The 20,652-nt window shown below is 37.5% G+C and overlaps 1 protein-coding gene across 2 annotated transcripts in view; it reads left to right on the top strand.

Annotated features, from left to right (window-relative positions):
* The window catches only part of ADAMTS20 (ADAM metallopeptidase with thrombospondin type 1 motif 20), an 87,573-nt gene extending 67,474 nt beyond the window's left edge, over nt 1–20,099 (top strand). Inside the window, exons 29-39 of one of the 2 annotated variants that reach the window (XM_030238239.2) lie at nt 4,723–4,890; nt 6,125–6,298; nt 8,753–8,923; nt 9,632–9,832; nt 9,966–10,095; nt 10,250–10,344; nt 10,443–10,537; nt 10,941–11,074; nt 11,804–11,895; nt 14,464–14,568; nt 15,212–20,099. In XM_030238239.2, coding sequence (XP_030094099.2) covers nt 4,723–4,890; nt 6,125–6,298; nt 8,753–8,923; nt 9,632–9,832; nt 9,966–10,095; nt 10,250–10,344; nt 10,443–10,537; nt 10,941–11,074; nt 11,804–11,895; nt 14,464–14,568; nt 15,212–15,301 — 1,455 coding nt within the window. In that variant the 3' untranslated portion in view covers nt 15,302–20,099. Of the gene's footprint in view, nt 1–4,722; nt 4,891–6,124; nt 6,299–8,752; nt 8,924–9,631; nt 9,833–9,965; nt 10,096–10,249; nt 10,345–10,442; nt 10,538–10,940; nt 11,075–11,803; nt 11,896–14,463 lie in introns of both variants that reach the window. The other variant, XM_050988039.1, reaches the window with a different exon arrangement.
* Nucleotides 20,100–20,652: the final 553 nt, after the last annotated feature.

Here is a 20,652-nt window from a genome sequence, read left to right as displayed (position 1 = left end):
AATAGAGCAGGATCTATGCTCTTACAGAAATGAATTCCTCCCTTGATATTGATGAAACATTTTTATTCAGCATTTGAGTGATTTGGTGTTCTGTCTTTGCTATTTGTTCTCTGTAATGGAGGACAGGCAACACTTACCTACTTGGTCAGGAGTCTCCCATGGCAGTGTATTGGACTGGAAGAGTCTTCTCTTGCTGCAGGTGGGTCAATATGCAGTAAAGAACATAGCTGAGCCTGCCTGCATATGAATCCAAAGCACTTTGGGAGGAAGTGATACTTTTAAGAACTCTTTTTTATATATTATCTAAGGGATGAAGCCAGAATATACCAAATTTCAGGAGAATACTGTACATACAGAGTAATAAACCTTCTGAAACGTTCCACTGATAATCCTGGATCTTCTACATCCATGGCAAGTGTATTAGCTTTTTCATGTGTTAAAAAAATAAAATTGCATCATTTCTTTTTCTTCAGTTGCACTAAATATCATCTATCACTGTGGCAGTGTGCTTCACTCATCTGCTGTGCACTCAGTGTACACTTAGAGCAATTTCTTTCTTTAACTTATTAGAAATAGAGGAAAATCTGCTTTCAGGGTGTTAATTGTTCTTATGGGTTTGGAAAGCACTGAGCCAGCCAATCTGTTAAAAAGATTTTGAATGCATGTAGAATTAGACTGTTTCCACTTTTTAAAATAGTTTTTTTGAGGTCCTTGGCTGTGGCTCAGGGCATTCTAGGTGCTTCTGTAACTCATACGTTTGCAAGGCTTTAAAAATAACAGTCCTCAAATCAGTTACCTAAATTTTATTGATGTCCCAGTGAAATTGTAAAGGATCTGGACCTTAGAGATATTTAGGTTTCTATTCCTCACACTGTAATTGGTGGGAGATGGTCACTGCAGCAGATGTAGGAATCTGGCACTGTGGAACCACTCTGAAGTGCACAGGAGCAGCTCCATGAAATCCCAGGAGATGCAGTACCCCAAGCACCTGGCTGCAGCAAAGCTGCTTAGAGGAACATCTTAGTTTAGTGCTTTATTTGTTTTTAAGTGTTGGCAATTATATTTAAGCAGAAGTTTACAGATGCTTAATATCTGTGGGGTTTTCTAGTTTTTACAAGCAGCAGGAGTTTCATTCCTTCTGAGCAAAACCACATTAATATAATGAATTAAACATCATTATTAATTCTTTCATGAATTAAGTAAAAATACACCAAAACAGCCAAAACAAAGAACAACAAAAACAAACAAACAAAAAACCCCACAAAAAATCCCCAGCTGAAAAGCTCTTAAGTTGAAACCCATAAAAGGATGTAAGTGAATCACTTCTTGCAGAGTGACAGTCCTTCTTTTCAGTGCAAGGTCTTTTCAACAGAAGGTTTGGATATATGTAAACAGAGAATCAGATCTTGATGAATGTGGGAAAAAATGAGATGGAGAATCTATATGCAAAAACATTGTCTCTGTACACCTTTAAGGATTTAATGCATTTTTTTTATTATATAGTCCCAACAAGTTGAACATGTCTTTTTAAGTTTTAAAGATAATATTTAATGAATATGGAGTGAAAATCTTCCTGGAAAAAGTTACTTTAATGTGGATATTTACGTGATATGAGTTAGCAGTATTTTGCATCTTATTGTCTTTTACAGCAAAGAAAAAAATAGGTCAGATGACTTATACCAGTTACATTACTGAAAAATTATACTCCCTATATTTTTTAGTTTTTAAAAATACAATCATTCTTAAAATAATTGAAAGTAATATCTGCCTTCAGATTTTAGGTATCTTTCATTGTGTTTCTGCATTTTTACAATAAGACACCGAGGTTTCAGCTACTTTTAGTCATCAAAGCTAAACAGTATTTAAGTGAAATATTTGTAATAACTGTTCATAAAGCCTCTGTTATTTTTAACATCTAAGCTGGTATTTTCCTTTCTGAACTCCCTCTTTTAATTCCTGTATTCTAATTACAAAAGTAAGTAGAACACCTTTATAAAAGAGAAACAGGCATTCCTCTGGAACTGGTAATAATGCCTTCTAATAAATTAACTCAAAAATCTCTAGTTTTTTCTTTAGAAGTAATAGCACAAATTATAAAGATCAAATAAGGACATTTAAATATAACAGAGACATAACTCAGTTGAATTTGAACCAACCAAGAGAAAAAAACCAAGCCAACCACAGAAATTCAGATCAAGTTCTCCCCTGCGTAGAAACAAACGTGCAATGCTGTATCTAGTGAGTAGAGAAATGGGGAGATCTTTAAGGCTGAGATGCAGGATAAGATAATGCATAATGCATAGTCTGTTGCTGTTAGCAGCCATGAGCCCTTACAATAAACAAAACTGCTGTTGAATACAATATATCTGCACAAGGTATATAAACCAAGATGTGAATCTGCTGAAAAGTGTTGTCCTAGTAATTAATGTTGAGGGCAACAAATTAGAGTGAGACTGTGCTGTGCTGTGAGATTATTCTGTGTTGTGGTAGCCTCACCTCGTGAAGTGGAGACTTCTTTGGAGAGTTTCTTTGGTTGCAGCTCTCAGCCTGGAATGCTGTCCCCACAAGAGGGGCTCTCAAGAATTAAAGGGAAGAACATTAACAATTTAGGGGTCCTTTCTGTCTATAGTTTATGTCTGAACTTCTTGAAAAAAAGCTTTAAGGGAAGGTAGAGTCAATTATCTGATAGTAACAGTATTTTAATTTTTGTGCAATTTATCATGCCTGCTTTGATAAATAAATCCTCTGAATTTAGAGCTAAGTCTTCTGAAAGTATTTTAAAATGATTTAAACATTTTAATTTTTCTGGCCTACATTAGTCATATATTAAAATTTCAGGTATTTTTTGTTATTTTACTATCTTTAAGTATTTTCCAAAATAATAAAACGTAAATTGTAAAACTACAAGAATGTTATTTTAAAAAGATACATTGAAGGGTTTTGCTGAGAGCAAAATAATTTAATTTAGAAACAAGCATTCTTTTCATGAAGATTTTAGAGTAGACATGTAAAAGGCAAACTGTGGCCAAATCAGTGCCTTTATCTTTTTTGTAAATATAGTTGCATAAGAGAAATATGCCACCCATTTTATTGTGTGACAAATGCATTGCTTCATTCTGCAAAGTTTCAATTTTAAGCACAGTGGCCATTTCAGTTTAACCTTTAAGATGATACATTTAAATGTTTAAAGACATAGAAATCCATGTGATATTGAGGACAATTGAGTAAGCTGAGATTGTTTCACAAACTCTTAAACTAAAACTTTTCTTACCTAGCAGATTAATTTATTACAGCTGCTTGTTCTCTATTTTAAAAACTTTCATCCAGCTGTTGTTCTCAGGCAAATATTTACCAGGTTTTGTACTGAAAGCTGAATGACCTGAACCTAATTTCCTGAAAATAGAAAACGTATGTATTCAAAATGCTTTGTTAAGTTAGCATGTAATGCTAATGATGTAGATTATGATGATGTGACATAAAGGGAAGAGAAATATCTTAATTTCTTTTGAGCAAAGTCTATATTTAAATTTTTTTCATGTCCACTAAAAATTTCAAATTTTATTGGACTATTCTTTTCCTACCTGAATCAATTCTCTTCCCATAGGAAGTGCTTTTTCAAACAAAATGAATCATGGATGAAATCCTAGATCAAATTAAGCATGTTCTCTTTCCAGACATAAAAAAACCCCATCTCCATTGATCTAAACTTTTAAAGAGGATGATGTAAAATAGGATTAATGACAACATTTAAGAAGGAAACACTAATGTACTTATACTCACCTTGTTCATGGTTCAAGAGAAATCGGCTGAGTAGCCACCTAATGTGGAAGAAGTTTGATGCTTGACCTCCTTGGTTGACTGAAAGCTGCCTCCTGTAGCCCAACTCTGTAGGTGTATAGGACCTCCCTGATGTGATGAATTAAAATCCAACCTCACTGAAGTCTGAGAGCAGTCCAGCAATTTAGCAGAGGAATGGCCGTTTCTCCAGCAGAGCCTGATCCATCAGGCACGCTGTAGTCTTGGCTAAGGTGCCCTGCCAGGGAGGGTTTCACAGAACAAACCTGCAGCCAGCCCCAACAGTTTGACACCTGAGGAAGGAAGGAAGGTCCTAGAACCAGCTCTGTATGTTGTAGCAGCTTTCTGGAGAGAATGGGATACTGGGGGTGGGGCAATTCCATGCCTCCTGCACTTTATCTGGTGGTGTCTACTTCATACCTCTTCTCTTGCCTATTTTCCACATACCATAAGATACCCAAAGCTCGTGGAGGGGAGTTGCCAAGTAAACATGACTTTGTAGCCTACTAGCTTGAAACACACATAGCATGATATTGCATTTTCCTGTCTTTGGTGCTTGTGATAAGCCTCGTGCCTACATGAAAGTAGCAGTACAGATCTGGAAACATCTGCTAGAGCATGTCCCTGTGAGACCATAGTATCAAGCTGTCCCCTGCATGGATATGGATGGCAGAGCACAGGTATTTCTCAATGATGACATCAACGAATGAACAAGGTGTGAGAGATATTTGGCACCTGATCTGTAATGCCTGATCAGTATGAGAGAGCTTACAGAGAAGTTTCAGACATGTACAGCAGATGTTGTGGCATAGTACAGAAACTCCTAGAATGGCAGAGTCCATTTTGGGTGAGGCCACAGCCTCTTCTGGTTTTCTTATTGCTCTGAGATTTTTTAGCAAAGTAGTGAAATAACACTTCTCTTTTCAGTGTTCTGTTTCCTGTGGAAAAGGTTTGAAGTTCCGTGATGTGCATTGTATTAACAGCTTCCAAGCGAAAATAGAAGAGGACAACTGCAAACACTTGAAAAAGCCACGAACATACAAAATATGCAGAGCTGGAAGATGTCCTTCTTGGAAGGCCAGCAGATGGAAAGAGGTATGTAAAAGCTTCCATAATTATGCTCTCCATGAAAATGCAAGACAATATATTCATGACACAGTGGTTCACTGGGAAAAAATGTCAGAATGCACTTCACAATGAAATTAAGAAATTAGCAAGTACTTGATTGTATTTTCTTTTTCTTTTTCTTTTTCTTTCTTTTAAGAATAATGAAAAATAAATGTATGTGAAAACTGAAGTTATTTGCTAATATCAATTTTGTACTGAATAGCTACTTAAGACTTTCCTCATCTTGCCTGGTATATTAACCGTGAATTTTAAAGCTTACTTCTTACCTTCTGCAATGAATTCAGTAATATCACTATTTGCTGTCTTATTCTCAATAGTGAAATGGAACAAAGTTTGTTGGAAAACAACAAGAAAAAGGGCTTGTGGGCACAAATAATGGCCTTTTCCCTGGTTTGGTCTTATAAAACATCTGTCACCTTGTTGTAAAATTGTGTGTAACTGGGCACATTGCAATATTTTGTATTTCACTCACACTTTCAACACAAGATTCCCCACACTGAACACAGTACCACTCTCCACATTTTGGCCAGGCTTGGTAGAACAATATGAACTTTATGATTGACCTTGGGCCTTTAGGTGGGCTTTGGGACATAATCATGCTTCTGTCTAGGGTAAAAGGGAATTAGGTTTATCTCAGCAGGCATTGGTGGGATGGTGAAATTCCTTTGGCCAGGAAGAAGGAAAATGCCAAAGGCATTTGGCACTTAAGATCTTCAGGGTTCAAAATTGTTAGTACTACTTGCAAAAGATAGTGTCCTCAGAATATTACACTTTTTGCAAGATTTTCTAACCTGAAATACTGAGGTTTTTTTCTCTTTTATTGTAGTATTTGCATTTTAAAACAACAGACAAGACTGTCAGTCTCTGATAAAGACAAGATGTAAACTCAGAGCTTTGACTGTTGATGTTGCAAAAATGTAAACTTTTGCTTTGCAAATGTTTATAGTGATTGTTCCTACCATGAATTAAGGTAGGCAGGGAGCTCAGTTAGGTACCTCAGATAGAATTATTTTCTGTATTTTTAAAAAAATTTAATTGAGTTTTGCATTTTCACCATAAATTTCTTCAGGCATTGTACTCATACCACAAGGGATGTGAAGTACATTTTAAATAATATCCTAAGAACTTCCAACAACAGCTGCACGCCCTTCTGGGGACAGTCTCGTTTCACAGTGACACAACTAATTTTGATCAATTTCAGTGCTCTGTATCCTGTGGAGAGGGGATTCAGCAGAGGGACATCTCCTGTCAGGTGGCAGGCTTGGGGCGGGTGAGTGACGCCCTGTGCCGCCGTGACCGGCGCCCCGCCAGCACGAGGCACTGCCAGCTGCCCGCCTGCCTTCTGTACCACTGGCTGGCACAGCAATGGGAAAATGTAAGTAAGGTTTTTAACCTGTATGACTTCACTGAGTTATGTAATAGGGCATAATCAGTTTGGGGTCTATGTTATTTTTAAATTTCTCCCCCCCACACACACATTTGGATGTATTTCTAGTAGCTGTTATGCTGCAGAATAACAAAAGACCATGCTGGAAGTTTTGAAGGTCAGGCTTGCAAAACTTCAAAAGCGACAAACAATGTCAAAGACTTTATTCATGCTCTCTTTTTACAATCTCTACAGGATTTGCTTGTCTATTGCTGTAGACAAAAGCTCTGGTGGAGTTCTGAGCAGGTACTTATTGGTAGGACTATCTCTGCATACTTCTCTACATAGTGCATAAGATGTTTAATAAATCCTTATTGTGAAATATCTTTTTAAAAAGCAGCTTTTTAAGAACAGAAATGCAGAAGAAATGTCATGTGAAAGTAAACACCATGGAAGTAAAATCTTTGAACAACAGTGTTTATAAGAAGTTCCGTATGGAAGATTTAAAACATCTTAAAAACATGAAGCATCTTTTCTTCTTACAGAAAAGATAAGAAGCAAAATAAATCTCATTATACTCCTACCAAAGAGGAAGTGAGATAAGAAAATAAAACTCAGCATTCTGTTACCAAATATGCTTTTTCACATTTAAGAAAATTTACAGATACCTTCAGGAAAGAGATGCCATTTCTAAAGGTGTAATTACTATTGTCTACATGCTAGAAATTTAATAACTTGTGTTATTTTTACAAACTTGCAAACATATAAAGATTGGGAAGAGAGAAAAAGCAAAAATTATGTATAATACCTGAAATGGTGTGCAGAAGAGCCTTTCTCTGACATTAAACAAAAAAACATTTTGTGCATCTATGTCATATTAATATTCTGACATACTAAATTTTATAGGACAAACCCCCTTGAGTATGAGGACTCTAAAATCTCAGGGACACAGTGTTATAGAAGTGACAACTGTCAATATGTAAAATATTGGCTGGTTCTCTGCAAAACCTAGATTACATAAATGCAGTTCAGATATATGTATTCCTTTGTTAAGCTATATTGAGGGAAAGCTGACAAATACATGTTTCTTTCAAGTGTTCCATTCTCATATGTAGCTGTCAAAATCAGGAATAAGTGGAAGTGGTTCCGAATGTGCTCTTAGCACAAATATACACTTTGAAAGAATGAGAGTGAATTTTCCCTTTGCCAGCAAACATTTGTGTATTTCAGCTGGCTGTTTGGAGCTCTCTACTACAAACATACTCTGTCTCAGTACATTCTCCAGCTATTTCATAACTTCTTCCACACGTATATTGCTGTTTTCTTGAAATTTCTGTGTTCTGTTTCCTTCTCTCACCACAGTCACACTCAACCCTGTACATGTAATGTTAATAGTTTGAATGATTATCCATCTGCATGCCACTCCCAGTGCAGGATGTCTTCCACTAAACTTGTAATGTTTTGCCCAACTGTCCTAGTTCTGGGTGCTTGTGTGTCATTTCCTCAACTCACCAGTCACAGCAGAGCAGAAATATGTCCAGATCTGTCCAGTTTGCAGCCAGTAGACTGGGTGAAGGGTTTTTATCCTAGGGAGAAGAATGCCTACAAAGCTAAGATATCATGAAAAGAAATTTTCTGCCTGTCCCCATTACCTTGTGACTGGATTATTCTTTATGTGCCTAATATTCTGAGCTCCTCCCTGCCATTAAGTTTAGCTTTGTTCAGGTACCCATAGCTGGGAACGTGCTGTTGATATATATTACTTAGCCTGTACCTCCACTTTTCTGGATTCTGGTGGGAGCAAGGTTTTTATCCTGTCCTGGCAGATCTGTGGTGGCTCACCATTCCACCAGCTTGCCATTGGGAGAGGTCTGAGAACACTCAGGGCAAAGACACGGGCTCAACAAACACTGCTGCTCAAAGCTGGCACTGGCACTGGCTTGATTAACAGGCAGTTTTCTCTCCCTCTCCCTCTCCCTCTCCCTCTCCCTCTCCCTCTCCCTCTCCCTCTCCCTCTCCCTCTCCCTCTCCCTCTCCCTCTCCCTCTCCCTCTCCCTCTCCCTCTCCTTCTCCCTCCCTCTCTCTCTCTTGTTCTGTTTTCAAGATCAACTCTTTTTATCAGGACCAACTTACTCCTTTCATATTCATGGAAATCCTTTTCTGTCTCTTTTCATATGGAAGGGGGCTTAAACTCAACCTATGATCTTGGCTTGACATTTTCATTTTCTCCTCTGTCTCACCCAAGAGTTACCATGCCATTGTTATTCTATGCAGGTTGTTGTTTCTTTTTCAGAATTACTTTAAAAACAAAGTAAAATATTCTGATTCAGTGAATAATTTAGTCTGACATTGATAGCAGATGTCAAAAGGTATTGCCATCTGGGTTTTACTGGTGTTTGCCACTCAGTAGGTAACTTCATCCTGTAAAAGTCAAGTTAAACTGATTAATTTTCTTACTTTTAGTGCTCAGCATCATCTAGAAGAAAGGAGATATACAGGAAAGTAAAATGTGTGAATGAAAACCAGCTCCAAGTGGATGAAAGCTTCTGTGATCCAGCCACAAAGCCTCCATCATCCAAAACCTGCAGAGTATCTCCCTCTAAATATGTTGTGCTCACAGGAGAACTGTCACAGGTACACTAATTGTACTGCTCACACATATTTATATATATTTACTTTTAAGAATATTATATTACTGTAAAATTTAGGTTACATGTGTGGAGAAAAGAAAAAATATATTTGCATTTGAACATGGCTGCCTAAACTTTCTCCCCATTGACCTTCCAAGTCAGCCATGAGTTATTGTAGAGGCTGTTGTGAGCCCTCCCTTAACCACCCAGGACCTGTGATCACTAACTAGAGGAGAGCTGCCCCTACCACAGGATTCCTTTGCTGGTTCCCAGGAAACTCTTGCAAGCTGAAATAAGAAAAAAGCTTTTCCTTGATTTCCGTGAAGTGTTTGATCAGTGCTTTGTTTCCCTTGCACATCTGCTCTGCCTGTGTGTGCATGTCTGTGCACTGCCACAGCTGAGAGGGAATGACTGTCTGTGCAGGTATCACAGCTGAGAGGGAATGACTGCCTGTGCAGGTATCACAGCTGAGAGGGAAAGGCTCTGGAACCTCTGAGAAAAGGGCACCATGGTGCTTTGTGGCTCCTTGCACATGTAACAATTGCAGACCTTCACTTCTGCTCGCTGATGCTCCAGCCCAAGGCAGCACACTTCCAATGACAGCCTTTTGCCAGAGCAAGGCTCAGAACTGACTTACCTGTAATGCAAATCTGCAGAAACGTCACAGAAGCTTTCACAGCAATGATGTCTGTGCTTGGGGATTTCATTTCAGTGCTCAGAGAGCTGTGGGTTTGGCTACCAGCAGAGGATCCCTTACTGTGTTGGAACCCACTCTGTCCAAAGCCGGCACATCCACGGCCTTCGGGCTGTAGCGTACCGAGAGTGCCCGGTACAGCCATCCCCCTACACTTACAGATGCAATGTCAAAGGATGCTCACAAGCAGCTACCTGGACAGTGGGGAAGTGGACCAAAGTGAGTACAGATGTGCAAGCTCGTTTTTATAGCTGCCTCTAGCATGAATAAATGCCAAGAATAACTTGCTGACATAATGGTGTTAATTATTTGCTTCTTTCTAAACTGAGTCTTAATGGTTATCCATGTCTAGTGCTCAGCATCTTGTGGAGTGGGGATAAAGCAGAGAACAGTGGAGTGTATGACTGAAAATGGCTTATCTAGTGACTTGTGCCTGCCTCATTTAAAACCAGATGCCAGAAAGATCTGCCATGAGAAAGAATGTAAGTGATAGCTCTGATTTTATGCAGTTAATGTTTTCCCAGGTTACTTATATTAAAGCTATAAATATATTTGGAATGCAATTATGGAAAATTAAGTCCTAAAAGGAAGCTCCGTTCCTGAAATATTAATATGATTTAATCATTCATTTTGAAGGTGAAATTCTTACCACCTGCAAAGATATGCAGATTAAAAAAGGGATGAGAAGGGATGGTGAATACCTACTTAACATTAAGGGAAGGATGATAAAGGTACTGTTACTATTTATGAGTTTTTATTAGTACATATTTTTATGAAATAACTCTTTTCTAATAAAAATTTTGCTAAAGGGTTGCTTTTTCTCTCCCAGATTTATTGCTCAGGCATGAACTTAGAGAATCCCAAAGAATATTTGACACTGATAAAAGGTGAAGCAGAAAACTTTTCTGAAGTATATGGATACAGGTACAGAAGTGGTTTTGTAACTCTATGAAGTGCATTTATTCCTTCCCAAGAAAGATAATAAAATAATACTTACTTTTTGTGAGAAATTAGAGTAGGATTTTTTTCCTTTATTTTCTGTTTTAAATATCCAGGCATATGAGCACACATACAGAAATATGGATACTTCCATCCTGAAATTATGTTAGTTGTACTAAATTATTATAATTTTTTTCTGTCTTAACTTTGGTAGAAATTACTTGGAGCCACATTAGTGTTTCAGTTGAGCCAAGATTAAAAGCTGAGCTTGTTGTTCAGTAAAGATTGTTTAATATTTTTATCTGGCATAGTGCAGTACACTTATTTTTCACTATGATACTAAGAAAAAAAATCTCAAAATGAAAACTAAATATTTGCTTTTCTTTAGGTTGCAGAATCCATATGAATGTCCTTTCAATGGAAGCAGAAGGCAAGACTGTGCCTGTCGAAATGATTACCTTGCAGCTGGCTTCACAGTTTTTAGCAAAATAAGATTTGATGTAGCTTCTATGCAAATTAAAAGTAAGCATTTTGTTAGTTTTAGCCTATTTGAGCATTCTATTGAAATTGTATGTGGTCACAATTGCCAAATTACTATTTTGACCCACTTACAAATCCAGCTGTTCCATCTTGGGGCAAACAAAATTCTTATTTAATTTAAGAATTCAATGTCAAAACAAAACAAAACAAAACAAAACAAAACAAAAAACCACCACTATTGATCTTGTTAACTTGTTCCAAGTGATCAAGTGGCATGAATCTCACAGATTCATATTTTTTATGTGAACTGCCTTCATTTTCTAAGGTTTTGTTCCCATTATTTCATTCTATTTTAGTCCACAGCCTTTTTTTCTTGTGGAAGTCTTTGTTTCTATGCTCTGCTTGGTTTCTTCTCAGACCTTGCCAGACACTCAATAAATGGACAGGGAATCCTGCATGCTTTAAGCCCCTGCCTGAAGCTGGCAAGCTGGCCCAGATCACTCAGTGCAGTGTCAGTGCACACTGATCTTCCTCCTAACCCATCCACATCTCAGAGAGAAACCTGGCCTTGTAGGTTGGACTAATGGTGCAGTAACCAAAATTCAAACCATTGTTTCTCAAATCAAAACACACAACCTTCCTTTCCAAGGGAACAAAAAGCAAAAATCCCCACCCAATGCAAATAATAAAACACCCATGTTCACACTTTTCCCTGTTTCCCCCTGAACTTCAAATGTAGCAGTTAGTGTTGAGTAATTTTCTGTTTTCTAGCTACAGATTTTCTTTTTGCTCAGACTATACTTGGGAGAGCAGTACCATTTGCTACAGCTGGAGATTGCTACAGTGCAGCCAGATGTCCACAGGTATTTATGATTTCTTGCTCCCTTGAAATGTTTACATGAGAGGGGGAAAAAATATGTGTGACTTGTTTAGATCTGTAAGGTTCTAAACCAATCTCCTATTCTGTGAGGTCAGTGTACAACATTTATAAGTATTATTTTTCTTACTCTCTTCTCTCCTGTCCCACCATGCCCCCTCTCACAGTTTTTCCCTCCAATTGTTTATTACACCCTTTCCCTGTAGGCTCCATGTATGTGTCTCCAGATTTCTGTGTGTTTCATGTACTGTTCTGCCTCCCTCTGGATTTGATGTACCCTTTGTTTCCCTTAATGCTTTCTCAGTCTTTGTTCTCTAGTGACTTTTCTGTAATCCTGCATAATTTTCCTAATCTTTTCTTTGTTTCTCTCCTGATGCTTCATGTCTTTGAAGACAGCCAGAGGAAATCAATTTTTTTTAGCAGGTTACTTTAAAATTTCCACATGCATTGTTGTGTCTGCATTAGTGTTCTAGTTGTGTTGGTTGGTGCTTTTTAGATTAATCTCTACATTGTCCCAGTTTGCTGTCCCAGTGCTGTTTGTTGTTTCACATCCCAGAGTAGTTTTGAGAGGCATGAACCAGGCTATCTGGGCCAATTTTTACTTTACAGGTCTGCTTATGCTGCCTTGTCCTTCTTGATGATGCAGACGTAGCCCTAGTCTGACCTAGTCAACCTTTGCAGCCCCCTGGCAGAAACAGAATTCCTTAGAAAACACTCCTGCTTATCTTGCAGTGTTAGACAATTTAGGATGAGGTCAGCTGTCCCCTGGAAGTGAATTTCTTTTCACTGGTTATAAAGGAGTTAAGACCAACTGGGTCACTCTTGGAAGTGAATCCCTGTTGCCCACCTCTCCTGGCTGCCTACACTTAGGACCAGCTGTGGGTGGGCATAGCCAAGGGCAGGCAGAGACTGTTCATGTGCAATTTATGTACAAATGAAGGGCCTAGGTTTGGCAGACCTAAACCCCTGGCAAGAAAACAGTTCAAGTTCATTACAGTGTTGGATGCCTTCAACCTGCAAGTCCCGTGGGAGCAGTCTGATACAAATCTGTTTGCTGTATGTGGCTTCTGTTGGGAGTAATTCTGCTTACATGGCTTGGCACTGACACATTCATTTCCATCTATAAGTTCTGACTGAAGCTGCCACTTTTGATGCAGTCAAAAAGCTTCCATTCCTGTACTTTTAGTCCTTGAAATCTGTTCCTGGCCTTGCACATGCTGCATAAAACATCACACAGCTATTGAGCTGCCATTGTAATTGTAATAGCGTTTCTCATTTATTTTTGCAAAATGATGTCACTGTGAAAGAAGTTACTCTGGGACTGTTAATTATGGAAACCAGTCCATACCACACCATTTGTATGAATTTCCTCCTTCATTAAATGGAAGTCTTCCACTTTGTAGATACTTGAAGAACAACCTACCCTATCCATGAGTTTTTATTAGCTCATCCCAATTGCTATAAGCACAGCATCTTTACATAGATGTGCTCTCAAAATAAATCTGCCACACTGAGCAATAGAACTGAATTTTTGCAGCAGAATTTAGGTGAATCATCATAATAAAAGCTATATATATTTACTTATTTATGCATGACATTATTAAGCAATAAAACACAGAAGCTACCATTTGCAATAAAAAATCACTAGGTCTGAATACAGAAATCCAGGCTTTCAGTGAGTAATGCAGAGGTGTGCAGTTTTCTGATGGTAGTGCTGCCTGAACTAATCATTAGGCTCTTTGTAGAGGTAGTACTTCTTTGTAGCATATTGCACTTCTCTGTGAATGCAATTTAATACTTTTCTGTATCCCAGTTTGTTCACCAAGGTAGTGCAATTTGTTACTTTTAATATGTTTCCTATTCTCATAGGAACTGACTGAAGCTAGTTTTCAGACTCTGTATTCGTGTAGGCAAATATTTTAGAATCAATAGCTTCTATATCTGTTGTGAATGGTTTGTATTGCAAAATGTTCCACTTAAAATATTTATTTAAACACCCACTTGTGTTCTTGTTCAGTTGTGTTATTTTGTTGTACTAGAAAAGCAATGGAACATGATAAGAAGATGATGCTTATACAGTGTGCAAACATTTGAAAATTAGATGTCCAAGTGATTTGTCTTTACAGGCAGCAGTATATTTTGATCAAGTTGTTTCCAAAAAATTCAGGAACTTAAAAAAAATAGTCTTTCAAGAAAAACAGCTTCATTCCTGCCTTTTGAAAGTCTGTACTTTTTGTAAATAAAAATTTCATTTGTAGAAGGACAAAAATAATTTCAGTTGTCTGATGTTAGTTTTGTCTTCTTGCTCAGATGCTACATATCAGCTGATGCACAGCTGGTGCTTTTTGCAGAATAACTTGGTTTTGTGTTGTGAATGTCCACAGAAAGGGTGTAAGGCAGCATAAACAGCCCATATTTTGTACACACATTTGATTACTTCATGTTTAGACATATCCCAAGTGATATGTGCAAATATGCCAATGTAAAGTCTTTGAGTGTTTTGAACCCGTTTATAGCTCTGTGGGTTTGTTTTTTTTAAATTTATTTTTCCTAGGGCCAGTTCAGCATTAACTTGGCTGGTACAGGTCTGAGATTATCCAGTACAGTGAGATGGATTGCTCAGGGCAACTATGCTACTGCTGATATACACAAATCCCACGTGAGTCAATGCTGTTTTCCTTCACCTGCTCTTACATCTCGGACAAGAGGTACAAGTGTTGACTGCAGGAAAAGCTACAGTGATTTCTGTGAATCAGAAATAGCATTCAAGGCCTCTGACCCATTTAAGTTTTCTTCAACAATGTTTAATCACACTGTCCAGTATCTAAATCAGATCAGCACTCCCTGCCTACCCTTCACTTAACTGGTTTTGAGAGGTTATTGTATTAATTTGGTTTATTAGAGGCTTTGAAGATGCTTCTAAAAAATACCAACCACAACACCAATCCTCCACATTTTGTTGAAGATCATCCTACTACAGATGATCCTTTTTGTTTCTTTCTGCCATCTTTATTAGCATGGAAAACCAAAAGACCAGTTAAACAAGAACAGTAAGTGTGCATGGTTTAAGACAACATTGAATGGTAAGCCTGGGAATGGTGGAGAGCCTGGGAGCAAGGTGTAGAGTGGTAGTGATAAAGGATCTCTGTTCCTGTTTTGCTAATGCTGCTGTCTCTTGGTTTAGTGTTTCTAGGTATGATTTGTCAAAAGGTTTTTGTTGTGTGCAAACCTCAAGAAGCTTTCTGTGCACTGTGATTTCAATCGCGTTTCTTGATTGATTCTTCTCTTTGTCTAATTCCCAGGATGGTACTAAAGTATATGGAAGATGTGGAGGATTTTGTGGAAAATGTGTTCCTAACACAATTATTGGTCTCCAACTTCAAATACAGTGAGAACTCTGATGTACTAGGAGCATCAAAGCAGGGACATTTGCCATTTAGGTTCAAACTGTAGGTGCTCTGCATGTGTATATTGAAATTTTTTCGTGTCTGTAGTGTTCATTACTGTATTGTTCACTAATAAGAATTCCTGTTTTCTTCAGGATTTACTCAAGGTTATATTATCTGTTTGTGGGCTAGCAAGTGCATAAATCACAATCAGAAACCTTCAGGTTTCACAGAAGAGGTATTTATTCAGAGTACAGTATGTGCTAACAGGTAAATTGCACTGGGATTACTTCCATGTGTAACACTCTAAATTTTACCATTACTGTAATTCTTTACCTGTAACTTAACAGTATAATTCTTTATTCAGTATTCAGTAAGATTTATCCTCTGCTGATCTTTTTTGATAGATTCTGCTAAAATATAGAAAGGAAAGCTTTACTGCTATATAAAGAGACAGGTAATTTCAATATTTCCAATTTTATACAAACTTGTAGGGATTATCTGTCAATAACACTAGCTGAAAAGTACATAGCCAAAATGCTTGAGATAGTTTTATAGATCTGTGTGTTTCTCTGTCAGTGAAAGCATTTTCCCCCATCCCTTTCATTATATTTTTGTGGTGCTCAAATCCTAGCAGAAATACTGAGAAGCGTGGTTTAACCTCTGCAGTCTCTGTAGCACATTAAACATCAGGTCTTAAGTTTGCTGTGGTTACAGGAACAGAAAATATGGAAACAAATTGCTTGAAAACCTGATTTTAAATCGCTGCCTCTCATCCAAGTATACTGGGAAAGCAGTGCATTCTGTTTACCATAGGATCTTGTGTATTATTGCACAAATATGGATTTGCTCTAACACTTTCCATATCCACCTTACTCCTTTACCCTGGCCAATGGCACATTAGTAAAGGCTGCAGCTGTGTGCCTCCTTCAAAGTCTGATTCAGCATCATTTTCAATAACCTTAGTGAACAATCTGAACAGAGGCAGCACTCCCTGTGGTTTTGGTGTCCATCTTTGACTCAGTTTGGTTTTCAATGTCTGTAAACACAGTTCTAACATCTTCTATTTAAAGAAGAGTTACAAGGTTTAAAAAATGATCCAGCTCTTTGATTTGTTGGTTTATATTACTTTACAGTCCAGAACTGAAGAAATATATGAATATACAGATAATGTGCTTTAGGGCCAACTCTCAGGTATTCAGAATTAAATTTTCTACCAGCATAATAATGTATCTTATTGTACCAGATAACTATAATGTGCCAAATAACTATACCTGCTTTTTCTGACCACACACATTCTGTAAACCAAATATTTATTTTGCATGCCAGTATAATTGATAGATCAAGTGGCAGCTATATCACATTTTTACCCACAAGAAGTTAGCCATAAATTAGCAATATTTATTAATTAAAAACAATACTGTACCACAGAAGTGTATGCAGCTTCTTTTAAGATAACACTTATAGGTAATTATTTTGTGATCTCTGCATCAGAAATGTATTTTTGCACTATGTGCCTTATAATAGTTGTAAACATTAATAAGACTATAAAACATTATTTTCCTAGAAGTGTTTACATTTGCAATTAAAATCTTATAATTTATAAGATATTTATATAATAAATATACTTGTGTGAATGGTACCAGGGTACTTTTGTTTGGGTTCTTTTTGGTATTGCACTCTAAGTACAAAACATTGCAAAAACATTTCAGATTCTTTAAGCTGAAATAATTCACAGATAAATTGCATTCTTAAAGCTTCTCTACAGTGGTATACATTGACTTCTACTGGAATAACTGGAGGCTATGGTTACAGGAATAATTTCTATAGAAGCAAATCCTACTTCAGAGGGAAGAGGGAAGACATGTCTGTCTGCTCTTTCCAGTTATCCTCCCACATTTAGCTATGTTGTCTGGGGGATTGCCCTATAAGTTGCTAATTGAAATAATGCAGAAATAGTTTTGCCCTCTTTGTGCTAACTGCAGCTTTTATAGCATAGTCCCTTGCCTACTGCTTTGGCAGAAGGGCCACTGCAGTTTGCCTCTATCCCCAAGAGGACTTTTTTAGTTTCAGCTCATTTAAAGGCTACAAAGCATTCAGCTCTGCTGCCACAAAGTCACTTTGTAAATCCAGTGCCAAACAAACTGACTTTTAATGCATTATTCAATACATCATTTTTTCTTGTATAATAAAATGTATTTTGAGTAAAAATGTATTTTCTAAACTTCTATGATATCATGTCTTCCAACTTTTGCATGGAACAGCACTATATTGTATTGTAGATTTTTGCATCTCTTCTTTCTTATACCCTTGATTTAGAGTTTCAGCCCTACTGTAGGGAAAAAGTAATCCTTATGTTCTGACATTTTGTGACTCCCCTGTGTAAGATTTTTTTTTTTTTTTGAGGAAAAAGGGCTCAATCAGTCATCACCCTTTTCAAGTTCCTAACTTTTTGTCCTGAGTGCAATTGGGTAATTTAAGAAAAATATGAGCCTAATGATCAGCTCTGAAGAAACTGGAGATTTGATGATGCTGACATGTTAGGAGGTCATGCAAACAAAAAAGAGGATCATGGGTTGTACTTGCAGTAAGATGTTTCCATATGCTTTAGTTGAAATTGCTCTGAATTTCCATCCCACTGGGCAGCCAAGATGCTTGCCAGAATGACAGGGTGCCCCATGACAGAGCTGTGAGCTCCTCCTCCTGGGGCTGCCCGTGGCTGGTCACAGTGACACAGCTCTCCTGCTTGGGTTCATGCTTAGGAAATGAAGGGCATAACTGCTTATCACTATTCCATAGGGGAAAAAATAATGAGAAATTGTAATAGCTAAAGAGGACGGTAACAATGCTTTGTTATATGGCTTCTAGGATCTTTTCAATCCCATCAGTGGCAGAATTACACATTAGGTGACAGAACTGCACTTGGCTCTGTGTGTGCATGTGCACATTTAATGCTTATCTGAATATTAAGGGCCAAAAAGGGACTAGATATGAAAAACCTTGTTTCTCACATTTCTCTAACAAAATGTCACCTGATGTGTGACAGTACCTGTGACTTCTCTTGAAGAATTCATCCTCTAGATGTCTTCTACTTGCATTTCCCCAAAGGTCCTATGTGGGAGGTAGCAAAGGAGGTGGAAACTTTGGCTCTGGGTACACTTGTCTGCTCTAGCAGAATTCATCCTGGTCTGGTGTGCCACTCTCCCTCTGCAGAGAAGCAGGATGTGCCCAGCTGTTTGTCCTGGAACACGGCTGTTGTACAATCAGTCAGTCCTACGTTCCTGGGCAGAGCTGGGACTGAACGATTTCAGGTTTCTGATGGACAGTCATGGGTTTTCTTACCTCACTGAAAAACTGTCATATCCAAGACACACTTAACAAGATGAAGGAAATGTTTGGGGTTTTCTTCCACTTCTGAAACCTGGAATATGTTCAGTGTAACTTTTGTGTTTTGTTGGCTATTTGAAATGACAGTTCCATGTAGCAGGGAAGGAGGTTTGGGTCTTTGCATTTTTATTGCAGTAAAGTATGAGATTCTTGGGAAATTCAGAATATGAATAAAATGCTACTGTCTTGCAAGTGCTTTCTATATCTTGCAAAGCTTTAAATAAGATTAGGAAGGAGTATGTGGGATTGTTTTTACAGTTTCCATAAAGAAACAAATAGATATGAAAGTTGATGTTCTGTGGCTATTACGATTTGCAAAAATAACTTTGAAGGAAGATAACTGAATATTTAAATAAGAAATATAAAAATGAGCATCATATATAAACATTACAACTGAGATTTCAAAGTAATCCATCTTGGCAGTTAATCCGTGTTGACAGTAAATCCATGTTGGCCTTATCTATAAATTGAAACAATTTCCTACTGCACACCAAAGAAGCCTGTCAAAGCATTTTTTGAGAATTAATTTTCATGATACAATAGACTTCCATATTTCTACTTCTGTAGAAATTGAAGCATGAAATACTAAAGGCTGCACTTAAATGCCTTGAACAGTTACATGGGATCTTACTTGATGCAGAAAAAGTATGAGTGGAGGTCACCATGGCAGAACCAATATGAAATAATATTCCTCAGAGGCTAGAAAGTGGCAACTCTGGGGGAGTATTTTTATCCTTTAGACATACTTATGGTCTCTCTTGTATGGCTGTTTTGCTCTCCTATGGTATTTGACCATCATTTCCTGAGCATTTATGATTTTTCAGGATGGTCTCACTAATCATAATCTAATCATTAAAACATGGAGGGGGGCCCTGTTTCTTTTCTGGTGTGCTTTGAAAATAAGCTTTATAGATCATAGGAAAAAAAATACTGCTTTTAAAGGGCATTCCTGTTCCACAGTACTGGCTTTCCTTGAGACAGAGCAGAACTGTGATAGTAGGGGTAAACTACCTGCATTTTGTTCAAACAGAAATACGAGCTATCTGACTTGGAGTTGGATCTGACATTTATTATTGCCATCCACAGAAGGTGGTTTGCTTTTGCACCGTTGAGTTTATTTTGCAGTACTATAGGCTGAGAGGCTTTTCTGGACTTTGTTTATCCTGGCTTTAAAGAAGCAATCTGTGCTCTGTTTCTGATAAATTTCTCCTTGTGTTCAGTTATGATAGATATTCCTTTGAGCTGATTGTATAAAAATACTGTAGCAGCAGAGCAGAGCAAAGATCTAACTGTATTTATGTCTATATTCTGCCTTTAAACACGAACAGCTGTGCACGCATTCATCTGTCTCATGTCTGACTCTGTGCTGCCATCCAGAACCTTTTCCTTTTCAATAAACAAATGTTTCCCTCTTTAATCTGTGTGTGTGTTTTATTTCTGTTCCTGCAACAAAACTTTCTTGTCCACATATGTTTTTCAAATTTTATTTGCATAATTAAACAAAGCATGCAACATGGAGAATCTGAGCTGTAAATTGTAGCAAATGACTCTCTCTAAAGAGCTGAAATAAACCAAGCTTTTCCTGCTATGCTCATCATTACTATTTTGTTTTGGAAAGCCAAACCCCTCATTTATGAATACTGAAAGGGCTTTTTTTGAAATAACTGTGTGGGCTCATTTTGCAGTCTGGTTTACAGAAGCAAGAAACATTCAAGGAGAGTTCATGAATTTTCTATTTGCAGAAGACTAGAGTGATTCATAGCAGCAGCATATATTTACGCCTTGTAGGAAGAAATCCTGTTTTGCACTCTGGCAGTCACTCATTGACCACGGTAATGACATTCATGGTCAGTTCATCATTGTCCATGAGCTTTTTAATCTACTTTTGGAAGATGGAATAATTAAAAATGTGGTTGCACAGAACACAAATTAAAATTTGTGCTTGTAAAACCAGAGAGCAGAAAGATTCA

Source organism: Serinus canaria, chromosome 1A (assembly GCF_022539315.1).
Source record: "Serinus canaria isolate serCan28SL12 chromosome 1A, serCan2020, whole genome shotgun sequence".
NCBI lineage: Eukaryota > Metazoa > Chordata > Aves > Passeriformes > Fringillidae > Serinus > Serinus canaria.
Note: the sequence above shows the minus strand (reverse complement) of the source record. Positions and strands in the feature narration are given on the sequence as shown.